Raw genomic sequence first — 19795 nt, 5'->3', positions numbered from 1 at the left:
TCCACAAGAGAAGGCTGAGGGGGGACCTGGTGACCGTCTATAAACTCACTAGGGGGGACCAGAAGGGTTTGGGGGAGACGCTGTTTCCCCTAGCGCCCGCTGGCATAACAAGGAGTAATGGGCACAAGTTGATGGAGAGGAGGTATAGATTGGACATCCGCAAAAACTACAGAATGACCTAGATTGACTGAAAAAAATGGTCCACAATCAATCAGATGACCTTCAACAAGGACAAGTGCACTTTGGACAGAATAACTGCCTGTCTTGAGGGCTAAGACTGGGGAAAGACTGGCTAGGCTGCAGGAATGTAGAGAAGGACCTGTGAGTTACAGTAGACCATGAGCTGAATACAAGCCAGTACTGTGCTTGTTGAAAAAAAAATCAACAGCATAGTGGGTTGTATTAAGAGGAGTGTCACTTGCAAATAAAGGGAGGTGATTTTTCTACTCCATTCAGCACTGGTGAGGCTTCACCTGGAGTACCATGTCCATTTTTGGGCCCCATACATCCTGAAGGATGTAGTCAGATTGGAAAGAATCTAGTGATTAGGGCTTGGGAAGCCAGACATATGAGGAAAGGCTAAAAGAACTGGGGTTATCTAGTCTGGAGAAGACTGAAGCAGAGATTTGGTAACAGTCTTCAAATATCTGAAGGGCAATTATAGAGAGGATGGAGATAGGCTTTTCTCTGTAGCCATAGGGGACAGAACTAGGAACAACAGCCATGAGCTGCACAGAGCAGGTTGGAGACTAGAAGGAAATTTCTGTCTATGAAAAAGTGACTATGAAAGTAATCAAGCATTAAACCAGGCAACAAGAGAAGCTGTGGAATCTCCATCCTTGGAAATTTTCAAGAGCTGATTAGACAGACAGACTTGGGTGGGATGGTCCAGTTAGGGACAATCCTTCCTTGAGGAAGAGGCTGGACTAGATGACCTTATTAGATCCCTTCCAGCCCTCATTTCCTATGATCCCACTCTCATCTGCTGCATGGCTTCATCCCTCCCACACATAAATGCATACACTTCATCAGGCCTCATTTTGATACCCCATAATAGAGTTACGCATTACCACGTGGGAAAAATCTGCGGTGATTTCCAGAAAATGGATTCATCATGAAGGAACATCCCTGAATAGACACAAATATGCCTTGAGGAGAAATTGGTTTGCTTTCAGTTATCCTTTCTGATGTGTAGCTTTCCACCATGAAGCCATTATTCTGAAGAATAATACTGTATGGCCTACTCCCCACACAAAACTTGCTTTACATACTAAAACTGTCCGGTTTCCTCTTCCCCGTCTACCCCCACGTACATATCCACACATTCACTGAAGCAACAGTAAACACTGGCATCTGGTTTTGTTAATGCCTGCTTACAGCAGGATGTATTCCAGGTCTCTGTTGTAGACGTGACAGGATTTTATTTAGGTAGGGTCCCAAGGGCCCCTTAGGTAAGGTGACATGTAGGGTCAGCTCATTCCTTCTTCCAGCTAGTGCACCGAAGAGCCTTCTTCAGTGCTCTCCCTTAAAAGCAATGGGTGAATTGCCATTGACTACAGTGGAGGAAGACTGTCCTATGAGTTACAAATAATTTTTACAAAGCCCTTAGGCAATAAAATTGAAATGGTTAAATATAGCTCTGATTAACAGAGGAGTAAATGAAGATCCTGTGGACTGTGATGATGGAAAGACCTCTACTGGCAACCGCAACTGTCCAAAACTGTGAATCTGGCACTGCAAAATAATAATCTTTTGTTTTGAAATTCTGAAGTTGAGGGATGTTTTTGTTTGTTTTTCCGTTCAGGTTTTTGAGCCTTGAAGGTGTACTCAGATCACATTTTCAAGCTTTTCTCTGCAACCATGACGGATCAAAACTTACTGCTTTTTTTTTCAAGGATAGTGAAGATGACTCTATATTCTGAGGCTTAAAATCACCAGATACAGTGAGACTTGGCGATACATAGCTGTGATACAGAGAAAGAGACACTGCTTAGGTCTGCAAGCAGAAGGAGTGAGAAATAGAGGGGAAGGTTTATGACTTATTATGAGATGGGGAGAAAGATGATCTCATCTCTCACACTGTCTCCTTTTCCTCTTCCCAACCACTTAACCAGCTTACAGCAGGTCTGAATCCCAGCCCTACTGGGGACCAGTTGCTCAACAGAGTTGACACTCCCACAAGTAGCACCTGCCGTGAGCAGGGATAAGCAGGCCACACAACAATGGAGGCATTTAAAGGCAAACAAAGAACTGATCAATAACTGACTACTGGTTTCAGAGTCTGCTACTTTGTGCAGGATGGCACAGCTGATCCGTAAGGCTTCCTATACATAAAGCACATTACTGACAGTAGCTTATCACTGATATAAACTTATACTGCTTTCTATTAGCTACTGCAGGTACCACAGCAATATGGTGATCCATGCATTGATTATGAGCAGAGAGGCGAGCTTGCTATTCATTAATAGCAAAATCCATTCATTTTAGTAGCAATCAATATACCCTTCTCTTGGTAAATAAATGCGTATATTTTAAGATTCTGTTTTGGAAAATAATTCAGCCCTGTATTTGTGATTCTTTAGAATGATGTTCTTCTAAATAATTTATTATTTGCCTGATAGTAGCTCTGAGAACCCTGGCCAGGCTGAAGGCTCCATTGTGCTGGGAACAATGCAAACATATTGCTAACAGCAATATATGCATTGAAAAGAGAGCGCAAGCTCCTGTTGGTTAATCTCACAAAGGAGACACAACTCAGTGAGTCCATCATTGTGTGGTCCCAAAAATTTATCAGAGGGGCCAGGACATCTGTATGGCAGATCTGCTTTTGTTTACTGCCTCTGAGAAGCCTGATCCACCCCCAGATATGCACCAAAGGGTTATGCTGCCAGCCACTGCCCTACAGTCCTGCTGCCCTTGTGTCTCCTTCTCAGGAAGATTTCAGGTTCCTGAAGGAGAAGCTGACCAGATAACTCTGACATAGGTGGGGATCCCAGTCAAACTGAAACCATGCCTACTCCCTCTATTTCCCTTTTCCACACCTGCAGAACCAAAGCCCTACACAGTATCCAAGGGTGCTCCCATAGGGTTGGCAGATGGTGGCCATCAGACTGGGTAAGCAACAGCAGACCTTGAGCCCAAATTCTCTGGGGCATCCCCTTCTAGTCTTTACCTTTCAACTCTTTGATGCCGGAAAAGCAGAAGGCAGCAATGTGGAAATAGGTTCACTGTATTAGCTCAGGCGTGAGCTTTCTCTATTTATATTGCCATCTACATCCTGATATTTACATTTTGCCTTTTCACAAAGTTCACTTTGTAAATGATGAGTAAAATTCCCGTCTGTTCAGCCAGGCAATTTTAGGCCGCGTGTGTGTATATGTTCCAGGTGCTCCTTTGTGGATTCAGGATGGAAAAAGCACAAGAACTCATAAAATGCCTCTTTAATATTGAAAGGATATCTGTGGGAGGATTACCACGGCACAGGTCTGATCTATTGGAAAGGTTTTTTATAGAAGGTGTTTAATACTATGTGCAACAAATGATAAAAACCATCTCACTGATGCTTCAGTCACTGGAGCCCTGAGCCAAGAATTAGCTGACTGAGAGGCCTGTAAAACCTGCCTCATAAATACTGCTAGCCTAACTAACCTATGGCCTCATATAGCTGCCTAGCTGGTCCACTAACCCTGTTACATGCTAAATTTATGATTCCTAAACAAGATAAAAGAAGGATAGATTGGTTTTATTTTCTCAAAAAAAAGGACCCTACAGTTCTAACAGAGTACTCCCTACCTAGCCACTGAAAATGGACGTTAGTCACTAACTAACAACTACTGTTTTATGATCCTAGCTGCACTCATCTGTGCTATTTTTTTAAACAAACCCTGACAACCAACGATCTACGCTTATTACAGGAAATATTTTCCTGGGGAAGGTCAGCTTGGAATATATGTTTTAACACTAATGGATTGTAAAGAAAGGACAGAACCAGACATGCTTCGATATACTTTATGGTATAGTTTAGAGTTGACAAGCTAGATCCTGATGGTGGAGCTTTATCATGAGATTTTGGCTCTAGTCTGTATTAGGGCCCTAGAAATTCACTGATCTTGTGATATTTCTGTTACTTTGGGCCAAAGACTCACCACGGGGATTGCTGGCTTGCAGAGGTTTTTGGCTGCACCCAACAGGAATCTAGAAAAATTCAAATTCTTCTTTTTAAATTTTGTACCTGGCCCAGAACCAAAACCATCAGGGGCAACTCAGATCTGGGGATGTGAATCCAATTTATTTATCTCTGTAATCAGATGGATCAGCCCCTTTATAAAAGATGCCATAGGGATTGGTGAAATGAACAAAAAAGCTAATCCCTGATCCAAAATGGAGCTATGTACTTGGTCCTCCTATAGTACTCAACAAGCCCTTAATCTCACTGCACTACATAGGAAAGTATAATAATGTTTTCCTGAAAAGTAATCTTTTGGAGTTTGGGGTTTTTTATTAACTTTGAAAAGAAAAATTAGCTCTCCAATCACTGCAGTGCCCTACCATCTGAATAATGTTCTTTGTCTTTAAGTATGTGAACTACGGGTACCACATTTTCTTTGCTTTTTAGAACAATTCTTGACCTTTAAACTCTAAAGCTGGATGGAGAGCAGACGAAACACTTGTAGGCTCTCTCTCTTTTATCACAGCTGTCCACACCTTGCATTCCAAGTCCCTTTTCTATCTATAGACTTTAACCTCCAGTGTTTGACAAACAGCTAGGTCTAAGGCAAGGGCAGTGATTATACTGTCTTGTAACTTACAAAAAATAGATTCTAGGCAACAAGGAATGACCAGATGAAACTAACAAGACAGATATAGTAAAGTCTCTAATCTCTCTCCTGCCTCACCAGAATAAATGTTTCAAGCCAAATCATCAATAGCCTTGTTCAGTTAGCCAAACTGTAAACTTTTTATAGCTATGGGTGGATTTAACAAACTAGTAATAAATAAAGCTGTCAGTGGCATCAAAGTAGTCCAGCCATAGCATTCTCTCTGTGATATGAGACCCTCTGCCTGACAGTCCCCCTAAGCGAAAACATGCATTTTGGGAGAGCACAAACCCAGATAGTGCAAAAAATTAAATTACAGACCAATGCAAGGGCCTATCCAAGCACCCTTGATCTAGAGAACAATGGTGCCAGGCTCCAGCCCTTGGAATGAACATGAATGTGCTGGAACCGAGCCAGCTGCCAGCCCATTAATCCCACATGTGACATGAAATACATAAATAAATGTTGGTTCTGACTCCAATCTCATTTACCCTGCCATAAATCTGGAGCAACTCTCTTAACTTCAGGGAAGTTATTCAGGATTTACACCAGTGTCACAGGCCTGAATCCAGCCTTCAAGATTAACCTAACAACTGAAAAAGGCTTTCCTTCCTCTCTGTCCCCAAAGCAGTCAGGTGCTTACTCCTGCCCTCTAAGACAAGGGGCACAGCACAAGAAGATTCATACAAACACTGATTGCTTCTATTGGCACCAGCACAGTTGCATGTATCTAGACAGTCAGACAAACTGAGGTCTTGAGTTCAACTGCTTGGTGTTTATGTGTTTCTTGAGTCACCTGCCTTCCAGTACCCTGGAGAGCCCGGGAAGCAAATTGCATAATATTGGCCCCATTCTTCCTGCCTCCCACCTGCAAGAAGTACAAGGGCAGTTAATGCTGGTGGCTGGCTTTAAAATCCATTTCTGTGGAACTGATCAAAGTGGCTTGCCAAAGAACAGAACACAGTGAAACTGTTGAGAGGGGGCAAACAGTAGCTACTTATTTAAAGGTGCTTGAAATCTTAAGAAAAATGCTATTTACCTGCCAAACCATTCCATTAGTGTTGGGTTAAAAAAAAGAACAGCTGAGAGACAGGCCACATACTTGTGATTAGATAAACAAGAATAGGAAAGAGCATGAGCTGATGTAGTGAATGTCTACTGCAGCATTTTGATCAGGAAGGGCAGTTTGGATTATTATTACAAATGCCGTATTTTCACAAAAATGGGATACATTCTGTGAAATCCCAGCAAAGTGAAATCAGGCAGCTCCACCTCCATTTGATGGGCACTTTGAATGTATTTTTAAAGCTGAGCAACTTTTAATAGGCATTATGATGGATGTCTGTATAAATGCAAAGGCATTATGATATATGCCAGTTATTCACTAATGCTCAAGTATCAGTATCTTAGTTTATCATAAGAAAGATTGATCTTGTGATTAAATACCTGGGTGGGGGCTAAGAAGATCTGGGTTCAAATCCTAACTCTGCTATAATCTTTTTGTGTAATGATGGGCAAGTCACTTAGGGTATAGATGTATAATCGATGTACTAAGAGTTTAAAAGGGGATGATGGGAACTTAGGCAGCATCAGGTGCTCTGTGGTAACTTCTTGCACTGAATGCATATCCTACCCCATAGTAAGTGAAAACTACCAGTGGTAATTTACCCTTTCCTCACTAAGGCAGGGTAGAGGTGCACCTTATAAACCAGTAGAAACAGAGATGCATAAGCATTTGTGAGCCACAGCTCACTTCATCAGATGCTACTTCCCATGTTGAGGGCTAAGCTACTGCAGGTTAGCTACCACTTACCATCCATACCTTTCATCTTTCTTTCCCATCTATAAACTAAGGGAAATAACACTCCACATTTCCATCCCTTTTTCTTATCCACCTCAAGTATATGTTCCTCAGGTCAGCAACTGGCCTTTACTATACAATGTTTAGCACAAAAGGTTCCCTGCCTTCATCAGGGCACCTAAGCACAAGTGGAACATAAATAATAATATATTGTGATGAGTCAGGCAGTAGCTTCTTCCCATTCAGGGATGATCTTCTGTTATATGTCAGAGAGCTTGTGCTAACATAGCGAATGCATAACACTTTTCTAAAGGGTTTAAATAGCTGCAGTGCTGAGAAACAAGGGTCCTGGGTAACTCCTAGGTAGGCTAAAGCACACCTAGTTCTTAGAGGAACTATCCACTCTTAAATGAGCTGGTGTTTGTTTTTGGAAATGTCGGCTCTTGTGCAAGTAGTAATTCCAGTAAATTTGCTTCTGTATTAGTAATGCTGATTTGCTGAAACTGCCTCTAATCTTTCAAATATGGCATTTGGAAGAAATCATCCGTATGTGAGAGATGAAGAGAAGGGAGGAAGAAGGCTCAGATTAAAATGTAACAGACATTTTAATGCCAAGGTCTAGGCACCAACCTTTTTGGCAGGGGTGCTACAAATTAGTCCCACACCCTCCCCAGGTGCCTGTTCCTTTTCCCTTACCCAATCTGCTGCTCAGCTTTCTGCTTCCTGCCTGATCTGATATTCTGCTTTCTGCTCCCTACCTCCTTCCTAATTTGCCACATGCCACACACAGAGGCTGCCCAAGCCACTTGTGGCAACTGTGCCGCAGGTTGGCCACCCCTGCTCTGCACGTCACTCACATCTAGAATTCTTTTCACCATATATCTGGTCTCCCCATGGCTGCAATACTTCACTTCAGGGTCTAAAACAGGCATTTCTTCCACACAGTATATGGGAAGGAACTAAGCTGCTTTTTGTAGGGAAGCATATCCTTTGAATTTTTCACAACAGTAGTACAAAGGGGAGTCAATCCACATATGCAGGCATTTAATTGTGACTTAGGTGGACCTGTTTAGATTTCAGCATGAGTGTATGATGGCTCTTCTCCTTTAAAGTATAAAAGCTTGCATATACTTCTCAACAACCAAGTTACCACTTCATACTCTCCATGGATGTCCCATCTCCACGGACCTCTGTGTGGTCTAAATTACTTGATATATATTTTTATTTAAGTACAGAGCACAAAAACAGCACACACAGACACAGAGGCCAACTTCAGAGATATTCCCACAAGTAAAATTAAATACTCATAATGCTTTTTAAAAGTGAATTGGGCCCCTTAATTTGCATCTTATAATAAGGATGTTATCATACTGGTTTATGACTCAGGTCTTTAGTGTCCATCTCTCAAGGGCTAGATTTCCCCTCATGAGTTCAGTATATGTGTGCAAACTAATGTAATTTTTAAAACGTTTCTCTTCTGTATTAACATTACAACCTTTATGAGTTAAAGGTTTCACTTGCCCAAGTATACAGGAAGTTTGCATTTGAGGGCAAGCTCAGCCAGATATTCTACTCCAACGTGTGGTTACAGATGACCGTGGCTGCTGCACACCGTTAGTTCAATCAGTAAGCTTAGCTGGCTACCAGCTGAAAAACCTCTCACCTTCCTACACTGATCCATAATCTCCAGTGTACTCAGTCTCTTACATTTAGATTAATTATAAAACATTGTCACTAGAATATTAAAATAATGTTTAATACACAAAAGGGAATAAGCTAGTCCAGAAAATGCATAATTTCCCTGTGACTTTCACTGGCTGTATGCAGTTGGCTTTGTCCCCCCTCCTGACTGAAACTAAGCTTTCAAAAGCTTCCTACTCTGGCAAACATCATGTTATATGGCTTTGAAACCTGTGTGCATGGCCTATTAAAAAACAAGGATCTCCCCCCAGAATGAAAGGTTATCTTGCTGTGCCCTTTCTTCCTCCGTTATTAAGGGTACAAACACAAGGAACAGTAATTGGTAAAAGAGAAGTACTGAGGCAGGTGATGGGGGGGAAAGGGAGGCTTCTGCTTCCTACCTTATAGGTGGCTGTGCTCCCTGATATGCTGCATATCATATGCAAAGGCTGCCCATGCTACTTGTGCCACTCCTGCCACAGGCTGGCCACCTCTGGCCCTAAACTATTTTGACTGGGAACCAGCAATCACTTCCAGGCCTTATTTATATTGCCAGACTCTGCTTGAGTTCTTCAGCCATCCCAGTTGCAGGAGTCTGCCATCTCTTCAGGAATAAAATGGGGAAAGGAGAACAAGAGTTAAGGATGCTTATCAGCTGGAAGAGAGAGAGGAGCAGCAAACAGTCACTTACAAAATGGGTCTTCTAGGGCTGCTGCTGCCTGTCTCTGCCAAATTTAAAGGCCTAGCACAGAAAAGCATGCTGAGAAAAGAAGCTCCCAGACAAGGCAGTCCGACTCTAAAATGAGTTAATAGGAACCAAACAATGACCAAGGAAGGTTTCTCTAGGTAAATCACATTTGTTACTCTTTGAGAGCCATTTTAGTGCACTGTATATACAATAAGTCAATGTGCCTGTCAATTCCTTGCAGGGAACAAGTGTCTACCTGACAACACACACACACCCTCCCAACTGACAGCTTAGCTGTAAGCCAGCTCGATGCTCACGGCATGAAAACCACACTAGCTTCTCATTTCTACAAAGTAATCTGTCCAGATCAGGGCTGCACATTAGGGCATTTCTCTGAAGTTTGACCAACTGATGCTTGTTCTGAACTAGTCCTGTGGTTCTACCATTATCAAACTGGCACTTTTGAAAAGCATTAAGTTAATAGAGGGCTAGAGTATGCTGGGTAGCATTTCACTCTTCTAGCAAGCTATGTGAGAGGTGGAAGCTTTTCTGAATTACGTATTTTTTAAAATATATATAGCAGGCTGTGCAAATTTTACTCTGTTAAAGAGATTTTCTAACTCATCAACCTTGGGATCTTTCTTTTATTTCAGTGTGCTTTCAGCTAGATGAAACAATGGGTCATTATCTATCTGGTGAAGTAGGGGAGTCAAGACAACAAGATGAACCGCAAAACTAAAACACAAAATTACAAGAGAGTAGAGTAATGCCTTGTGAAACCTCGTTCTTCTCAACTGCAGCTTCCAAAAGATGCCCCTTTCTGAACTTTCTGTGCTGCTGAATAAAGGCATCTAGCACATTAAGTAATGATGACACCAGACATGACATGTGTCAACCAGATTCATGCGAGAATGTCTCTCAAAAATTGCAGTGGAAAATGAAAAGGCCATGATTAAAAAAACCTCTTGAAGACATTTACACTTAAAATGCATCTCTGCCCTGAAAAGTGACTTTGTGAAATGCCAATGTGGGGATCCCACATTTATTGATTCTCATCGTTTCTATGGTAGTCTAATTTTCCTACTCAGTTTACAAATAAAAAGCTGCTATTTTTTTTTTTCTTAATTCTCTCCACTAGCCCTGCAAGCTCATTCTTGGGAGCTGAAAGTCAAGTTGGATTTTTTGCCATTGCTCCTTCTTGCTCATCCTCTGTTGAATAAACAAAGCGCTATAGCACAGGGTTGGCAAGAGACTGAAAACACAAACCCTAAAACTCAAATGGAAAAAATGATTTATATTCATCTACTCAGGTGGGTATATAGGACTGCCCAGTTCTGCAGTCCCTCTATATACAGCACTTCCAAAACCTTCAGTGGGACAGCTGTATGTGGGGTCTGAGCCTGAACCATTGAACTCAAGTAGAGTTTCGCTATTGAGTTCACTGGGAGGACTGAGGTGACAAAAGCTTGCGGGATCATGCCAACAAAGCCTGAGCAATGGATACCTTTGCATATCCTTGTTCTGAAGCAGAAGATGTGTTGATTTCTGATACCAAAGGGTTAAATTACTCACTAAACTGAGTGTGTTTACCACCTGGCACATTTCTCTCTCTAACTGGAAAATGTTAAACTCTAGTAATTAACTGGTTTAGGACTTACAGCTTTTAGCTGCAGGCTCTTTGATGTGTTCGCTTGAATAACACATCCATCAAGTTATGTGGATCTTCTGCTGGATCACATAAGCAACTGGCATGGGTCCATGCCTGAAGTTATTGTGGAAAAAAGGGCTTTCATGTGAACAGAGGAGACATGCCTTCCAGCATATGGCCTTTGGCCTCTCATCAGCTGTGTGAAGTTAAGAAAAGTTCTCTTTGCTCTATCAAAACCTTTTCATTGAGAAAATTCATTTTGCCTGGCATTTCAAGGGATTAAATTTAGTCATAATTGTGCTGGGTGAGGAAAAAAGAAGCAACTGCCTTTTGCATTATATTTAAGAAATTTTACAGTGCTATAAAATGTCACAAAAAATTGAAAGGAAATAACCCAATGTTACCGATGGTAGGTATTTATTAAGCTCCTCAAATTACATTCTGTTTACAGTAATCAGCCCATCACGTGCATCAGAACTAGGATCGAATGGACTTGTTCCCTGGCCAACGTAATATGAAATAGGGATTTGAACAGTGGAAGCCAAATACACCCTTCCTTTTGCATACACATCTCCCAAGAGTGGGAGGCTCACAACTGGACCATGGACATGGCCCTTTGTCACATGTCTGCAGACATTCAGGGAAAAGTGAGGCTCAAACACTCTCTAGCAATATAACGTGCACACTACAGTCACTGTAAAATTAGCGATCTACAAGATTCCTTAGTTTCTGAGACAAAAGGGTATCAATCCATCCACCTATTTGTGCATCCATCCAACTCACTGCAGTATTTTATAAATAGTTGTAAAACAAATATATGCATTCATGAGACGACTAAGAGGCAGCCTGACCCCTCCACCTCTCCCTCATCCTTGTAATTTCTCTTTTGTAATCCTAACACTAATGCATCATCCTATCCATCCTGTGCCATTACCATGGCATACAAGCATCTACACTGTTGAAATTACAACAGAGCTAGTTCCTAGCAGTGCAAGGAGACCACATATTGCTCATTACCGGAGGCCAGGCCAAATTAAATTGGAGCCCATTGATGCTAGCATCTGAACTTCATCACTGCTAAAGAGGCTATAAAAGTAATAGCCCCAACCAGCAAGCCAATACCAGATGTGTAATTCAGCCCAGTGAGATTAAAGAAGAAATACCGTATTTTGGGTTTTTTTTATTGTTATAAAGGTTAGTCCACCCCTCTTTAAGCACAACTGGATTGTTTTGTCCATTGTGGATGATGGATATTTAAAATGGAAAACTTCTTTTATTTATTAGCATTTGTAAGACAACAAGAGTTGTTGATTTAGAGGCTGGAAGCAAAAGCCTAGACATATTAATGTATGAATGAATATTAATGTATGACATCTAATTACGCCTCTGTCTGAGAAACTTGAAGGGAACAGAGAACAAAAAGGCAGCAAAGGAGGTATGAGTTTTGTTCAGGGGGATGATTTGGATTACACACTGATATGAATTTATAGCAATAGCATCTTTAATACTATATTAGACAAAACAGTATTAATTGGATCTGGTCACATGCTGTCCACCTGCTTCAGTTGCTCATGTCTTATACACAAGTCTACATAACAACAGCACCCTTGAATCTAATAGCTATCAAAGTTAACACTATAGGCCGTACCCAAAAAGGGAATTTAAGCACTCAGGGTAAATCCTGGCCTAACTGAAATCAATGGGATTTTTTCCATTGTCTTCAATAGGACTCAAATTTTGCCCCTAATTCCTGTTTAAACACCTAAGCTTCCACTTGCTGTGTAAGAGTGTAGGTGACTAAATAGGTTGTAGGTTCATAAATACCTTTTAAGATCTGGCCCCAATATTTGTTCTCAGAAGTTGGAATTGTTTCTCTTTAAAAAGAGCCATATTACAAAAAGTGAATCCTAAACATCCTATAGAGTTATTCAGGTATTTCACTGCTTACTAACAGGATAACACTCAAAAAATTAAAAAGTAAGTTATACAATACCTTTTGCTGGTCACATAAATGAATTTAATAAATAGTATATTAAGGAAAATAATACCTAAGAGCCAAAGAAGAATCCTATTTCAGTTCACCTTTTCCTGAAGTTAATAGTTATTCTGCCACCTTTGAATACAGAACCAAATATTCCCTGTGACAAGATTCAAGTATTGCTATTGGCTATTTGGATTGCTTAGCAGGATGTGATGTGAAGCTGGAATAAAAATGGTGTGGTTTTTATAGTGTTTGTTTTTTAGAATCCTGTTCACAGATTTTACCAGGATACTAGATCCGTTTAGATCACCTGAGGTAAAGCATGGTTTAATAAGTGGCTCACTTTACATGCTTGTTTTTTGCCCCAAATTTAATGTTGTAAAATTATATCACCTGGATGTTTCGTGATTCCTAAATCAACATAATTTAAATGAGGAATGTAAGTAAGACTTCACAAATGTATTAACCTTTGCCGCATTTTATTATCATGAGAATGTTTTTTTAAAAAAAAATACAGCACAGACAAAATGCTTGCACATTGAAAGAAGCTTTTCAAACTAAAACCAAAGCTAAACTAATTTCCATGTATCTTCTTCATTTCAGACCATTACAGCTTGTTGGACTGAGAAACAAAAGAAGAGCTTTTAATATGGTTCTGAAAAAAAGAACCTCAGCACTTGCAAAATAAATTTAAAAAAAAGTATTTAATACCCTAAATCTTTTGACAGGAGAGATATGTTGACTTTAATATTATGAATATGTTTCAATACAAAATACTCAAAAATCATTCATTTTATTTGCCACTCAGGACCTGAGTTCAAGGTTCTGTGTTTTTACTGCAAGAACACAGTATGCAGTGTATTCTGCATTTCTAGTAGATAAGGATGGGTTCTCTCCTTTTTGTAAAGAAAGCTGATCAACCTTGCACTTCCCTGGAAATAATCACTAGGTATCCTTTCCCCACTCTCCACATATAGATACAACCATCCAAAACCCCACACAGAATGAGAAGTAGCCTCCTAACAGATATATACTGGACCACAAGTAATATCATAAACACCCAAGCAGAACACATCATGTCCTTCCAGCTTTGTGTGTTTGTAAATGTTATTGGCTCTTGCATGAAAACACAGATCCCCGAGCTCAGCTCTTCACAGTTACTAAAGCTTTCAACTTAGTTGTTACATATATTTATAATTTTAAGGCAACACATGAATTCAGCAAATGACTTAAAACCTTAAACAGCATTTCTACTTACTTGATTTAAAAAGAGAAAGAATTTAAAAATTTTACTTTATTTTGAACTCTAAAGGAAATGGTTGTATCACCTTTGCCTCTGCACTCATGCGAACGTGTTGCTGTTTACAACGTGTCTTTTTGCTAGGTGTCTGTAATCCTCCCAGATAGGGTATAAATACTTGCTACCCATCAGCTTCTAGCAACTTTAAATGGATGAAATGGGCCACCATACTGCTCACAGTTACACTGGTATAAATCCAGGGCAAAGATAAATGGGTTACTTTAGATTTATACTTCTGTGACTGAGAGTTAGACTGTGGCCTAATACTTCTATAGTGCTACGAAACGATCTGTGAATTGAGTTTTGTCTGCTCTCAGCAGGTTTAGTAAAATATAAAAAAAACATAAAAGTTGTTCAGGTAAGTATATGCTGAAAAATCTTGATTACACTCATTCAGAATTATTACTGGCTGTTGTATAAATACATATTAGGAGGCCCAATTTGATACTCCAGGGGAAAGAGAGGAGTATAATGCTCCCAGGTAGCAATGGAATAAAAAAAAATCCACACCCCACTTTCTGAACCAGCTATGCTGGAGAATAAACAGCTGCCTGGTGTACCTTTATGAAAATGGTTTGAGGCAGTGGTGGGGGGTGCCAGCAGTTAATGGGAGTTCTTAACTCCTTGGCACGAGGCATATTCAGTCACAGATTGAGGATGTGTTGTTTCAGTCTCAAGAAACACTTTTGTAAACATGTACAGATCAGGTAGCACATGCACAGATGTGGGGCAAAATGGAGACATTTTTTACACTGCCGGCCATGGTAAAGGGCCTGGGATCTAACTGTTATGGTCTGTGTTACCCCACAGGGCCTGCCTAACCATGGTCTACCTTGCCATACTGGGCATGACTTCTGCATATCATGATCCACCCATATAAAGTGCTGCCCATATATCAACCAGGATATTTAATGCTGGTTGCAGAAGTTTGACTTCAGGGCCTACTGGCTGATTTCCCCCACCAAAATCCCCCAGGAAGGCACAGAGGGGTCTCAGCAGAGGCTACTGTTGTGCAAAGTAATTTTTCTGAGCAGCGGTACAGACACTGTGACTGATTTAGCATGTGGATCAGGCAGCCTGAATGATGGGGGTATTTTTAATTTTTAGGGGATAACTCACACTGCCTACACTGGGGGGTCCATTACCAGCACCCACAGCCCTCTGGGAAATGGGAAGTTAACTTGGTTCTGCATGCATTCTAGCAGAACGTAACCAGAAGCACTGCATCTCTGGCCTGCCTCTGTGGAACAGACTCGGCCGCCAAAGACTGTTTCACACACAGGTTACTGATCCCAGAGAACACCTCTGAAGACACAGCAGCCGTCTGTGGTGCCAGACCCAATTGACAGGTGAAGAATTCACAGATCACTGTTAGTCTATTGGCACGTCCTCATTAATACAGTTGTGGACAGAGATGACTGTGCACTCTCCGACTGGGAGTGTAAACCCCTTTACACCAAGTTCTATGTTACAAAAGTGACTGTGCTTGTGCTATATTCACTTTCCCAAGCAAAACAATAACAATATTCTTTGAAAAATACAAAACGGCTCTTATTATTTTATCTATTGCAGTTTCACCAGCAAAATATCGCCTTGGCCAAATTTCTCATTCAGATTTGAAAAATAAATACAAAAAAGCAAGTCATATAATTATAAGCCATAAATACAAATAAATAACATTGTTGCCTGACCTGAGACCTTGCGTGCTCAATTGCAGCTTGGTGGGAATCTCATGGCAGTTTGACAGGAGAACAAGATAATGGCCTGGTTTCTACTGTGGCGATATGATTTAACCTAACGGAGGCTTGATCCTGCCTTACATATAAACGGTCTTGAGTTAGACTTCCGGAAGTTCGTGGTTCAAGAAAGCACCTAAGCATGGCCTTAAAACCTCCTTATTCAGCAGCATCCTTAAGTCCTGCTTCAGCGAAGTATAGGAGCTTGCGTCCAACGCTAAGCATGAGAATAGTCTCACTGAAGTCACATGCACAAAAGTTAAACATGGGCACAAGTGCTTTGTTAGAAATAATGACATTAAGGAAATATACTTAAAATAAGCTGGTGCTTTGGTGCTTTTCTGAATAGGGATGCCTTTATAAGCAGGGCCTGTGTGAGTATGGACTATTTGCATGGGTTAATTATAACAAAGCTTAATTATTCACCACAGGTTTAAGGGATGAGGGGAGGGGAAGGGGTCACTTCTCTTGGTGCTTACAGGACCGCTATAGCAAAATTATTATTCTCTGTGGAAACAGTTAGCTTTTTAGACAAACAATGATAAATTAAAGTCCGTTATGGATTCCCCCCAACCCCAAAAATACATATTTTAACAGCAAAAATGCAATACAACACAGTAGGCATTATTCAATGGTATGCAAATGAAGTTAGACAGTTAGGAGACGCCCACATTTCAGTATTAATAAACACCAACACTAGTTCTACATTACTTATGGTAGAGTGATAATAGCCCCAATGCTTTGCATTCTTAGTTTTCCCAGAAACGTATGCCCTCCATATTTGTACAACCACTTGCACACATGGGTTTTCGTTTTCTTTTTTAAATGCAGCATTTGATTTTATGCAGTGGCTGTGGTAATACAAAGTCATCCCGGCTGCATGGTCCTTGTTAGCATTAAAAATTAAAGAAAGAGCAAACAGAACCTAAAGCTCCAACATTTATTATGTCAATTTTCTCCCATCCTCCTCCCTCTCTTTTTTTTTTTTGTGTTATTTGTAATGTTAGCTGCACCTTTTAAAAGATGGCATGGGATGGATATAAACAGCACATTGGGTCCTCCACACTGTATCAATGTGTTATCAAGAGGGCTTTCTCCAAGCGGCACAAAAGCCAGTCAAAGCCATTGATTATCAATAAGCCCTTGACAGTGGGTTTTTGTTTAAAAAAAAAAAAAAGAAAGTGTTTTACTCTATTAAAAATATAAATAAGATAGTCTTGCAGGCAGGCAGAGGGAGCCTGTAGGATGCTGCTGTCAGTCAGTGACTTCTCAAGCTTTAATTGGGAAGCAGCATCCCAAGCTAGCAAGAACACGGACCGCATTCAGATGTCAGGACCGTGGCGCATGTTCCCTCACGTGCTTCACATTCTGTCAGAATTTAAGCGATCTGGAGCTCCCATCCGAAAACTGCCATACATCCCGAGTTCCCTGGGCACTGCGCCACGTAGGGGGGTGTGTCGAACCTAGAGAAAGGACAGAGGGGGACAGAGGAAAAACAGGTATGACATTGCCCAAGAGGTAAGGTTTCCTTTTTTTAACAAAGCACAATTGCACAACTGAAATGCCAAAAAAGTATGCAATGGAATGAACCCCCGGTTCGGCTAACCCATCACAACCTAATAAGCTCCCACAGAAAACACACATGTATAAGTCAAGCACAGTTAAAATCCATACAGTAGACATAGAAAATAACACTTGGATGGGGCAGACCATGTAGGCTTCAATAAGACCTTCTCTGCAAACACCCATTGATTCACTAGGCCCTTTGTTTGCATAGGGACTGACCCCAGGTTCCTTACCCACCCAGAAATTTCTGACTTCTGCCACAATCTGAGGTGCACTGGGGATACAGAAGAGAGCCCTCCCAATGCTTTTTCACAGCCCACAACTTGTTCATGTAGCAGAAGCTCTTCTGTCCCTTCATTCTATTTTGAAAATCCTATTTGAGCAAGGGTGAAACTGGTACCGTTCATGTACCCAGCAATGCTTGATGCCAAAGGTCCCAAAACCATGCCCATTGAAGTAAAGGGGAGGTTTTCCATTCACTTCAATAGCTTTGGGTCAGGCACGAATGGTGTAAGAAGGAAAAGTAATTTCCCATAGCCATACCTGATTTACACAGTAAAATGCAGACTGTGAATTCCTGCCAAAAGCCAATCGCAAGTTACACATTTTACTAAATGAAACAATAGGATAATGGGTAAATTGCACACTCAAGGGAATGCAGGCACAACCTGTGGCAGTCACAGAGCCGGAGATGCATTCTCATAACCCCTTAAAATCAATCTATACCTACAGACCAATGAGTCAGTTTCTATGGAAATCGATTCATTAATACTTAAGTGTGTGGTTGAAGGGCTACTCACGAGCTGCTGCCAGGCTTAAAGATGCAGCTCCTGGGCCAGCTCTTCAGCTGGGGTAAATTGGAGCAGCTCCATTGAGAGTCAGTGGCACAAGTCTGATTTACACCAAGCAAGGACACAATATTATTTACTTCTGAATTTAATAGTTAAAACTGAAAACAGAGAAGCCTTGAATTTTTCAAGGGGCCTAAGTGGCTTAGGCACCTAAGGTAGGATTAGCAAAAGCGTTGATTCAAACTGTAGTCCTGCTGAAAGTCCACAAGTCTCATGCTCCCAAATCACTTAGGTAGTTTTGAAAAATCCAATCCCAAATTGTTAGTGACGTTACAATTGATGGAAGCTGGGCATTTTAATTCCTTCGGCTACTTTGAAAATATCAGCCAAATTATATACATCTGGATTTGAGAAACAGTGGCTCCCTTTGATGAATCCAGCAAAGTGCCTGCTGGGCAGTATTATACTCCCAGTCCATAATATAATTTTCCCACACATTCACTGCAAATGGTTTCCAACCTTTGCAGCAGAAAGAACTAAAATAACAGCTGGTATCTTTTTTCTTTTTGTACAGACTCTGCACTTAGATAAACCCTGAAACTGTATCTCATCAGATATGCCAAAGCCTCCTGAATGTCAAGCAAAGACATGGTATCACTTATTCCTGTATTTATCTCAGCTCTTGGAAACATAATAAATATGAAACATCTGTAGCCTAAATTCTTGATACTGTTTCAGTGTCTTCATTATATAAATCTTTCACTTTGGAGGATATCAAATACTAATGGCAAAAGGATCAGTGCAGAAAATTGTGTTCCTCTTCTGAAGTTGATTGGTTTTGAAATTTTAACAATAGAGATCCAATTACCCAAATATTGTTCTTATTTATTTAGACATCTTTCCCCATAGAGATAAATATAAAAGTTTCTTGGGACACTAGGTCATGCTTGTATGGAATGTTACAGCAGCTTAAGAACACATTATGGATGCCATATAAATTTGTTTCAGAATTCTAACAAACTTGAACGGGCCTCAATGGTTCATGGTTTTATAACACCATTAATTTATCACACTGTTAGAAAATGTCACATTTTGTATTACGGTTTTTGCTTTATTGTTCAGGCTACAACATGTTGTCATTTGTAAGTTATGTTCTTGTTGACTAGTTTTTGAAGCTCCAGTTATTTAGCAATATTATATATAATTTCTTAAAGCAGGGCTTCCTCAAATACAGTGTACATATTGTGTATGTTGGAAATGAAGTTATGCCCAATGGATTTATCTAGCTTTCTGATACAAAAGTATAAATCAAATTTATTATATTACAATTTATTTTAAATTGTTGAAAATGTTTTCATCTTTGATATTTTACTAATATACACTGTATGTGTATATAAAAGATCTATCAACCAAGATCATTAGATGTGTGTGTGTGTGTATACACATACACAATTTTATTTGCTAATGCAACAGATAATGAAAGATTCCTATATAAAATATATGTATTATAAACACAACTTTAAAAAACTGTAATTGTTATGACTGCCCCATAGACAGATTAGTAAGTCTTATATATAAATTCTCTCCTGCAGTACTAACAACTATTATAAAAATAGTAAGAGAGATATATTGAACTTTTTATGGATGTTTAATGGCAATGGATCAAAAGTCATGTTGTTAGACAGCTGCAAAGTGCTTTGAGTATTCCTGTCTGGTCCCAGTACCTAGAGTTTAGACACCAGACTACATCACTAAGACATAAAGGTCACAACAAAGTCCTGTTTCAT

General features: G+C 40.3%; 1 protein-coding gene across 1 annotated transcript in view; it reads right to left on the bottom strand.

The window, feature by feature from the left end:
* Positions 1–13077: 13077 nt before the first annotated feature.
* BCL11A (B-cell CLL/lymphoma 11A) overlaps positions 13078–19795 on the bottom strand; it is a 135809-nt gene continuing 129091 nt past the window's right edge. The window contains exon 5 of the mRNA XM_019516646.1: positions 13078–17114. Coding sequence (XP_019372191.1) covers positions 17023–17114 — 92 coding nt within the window. The 3' untranslated portion in view covers positions 13078–17022. The remainder of the gene's footprint in view (positions 17115–19795) is intronic.

Source organism: Gavialis gangeticus, unplaced genomic scaffold (assembly GCF_001723915.1).
Source record: "Gavialis gangeticus isolate Ggan-Ray unplaced genomic scaffold, GavGan_comp1, whole genome shotgun sequence".
NCBI lineage: Eukaryota > Metazoa > Chordata > Crocodylia > Gavialidae > Gavialis > Gavialis gangeticus.
Note: the sequence above shows the minus strand (reverse complement) of the source record. Positions and strands in the feature narration are given on the sequence as shown.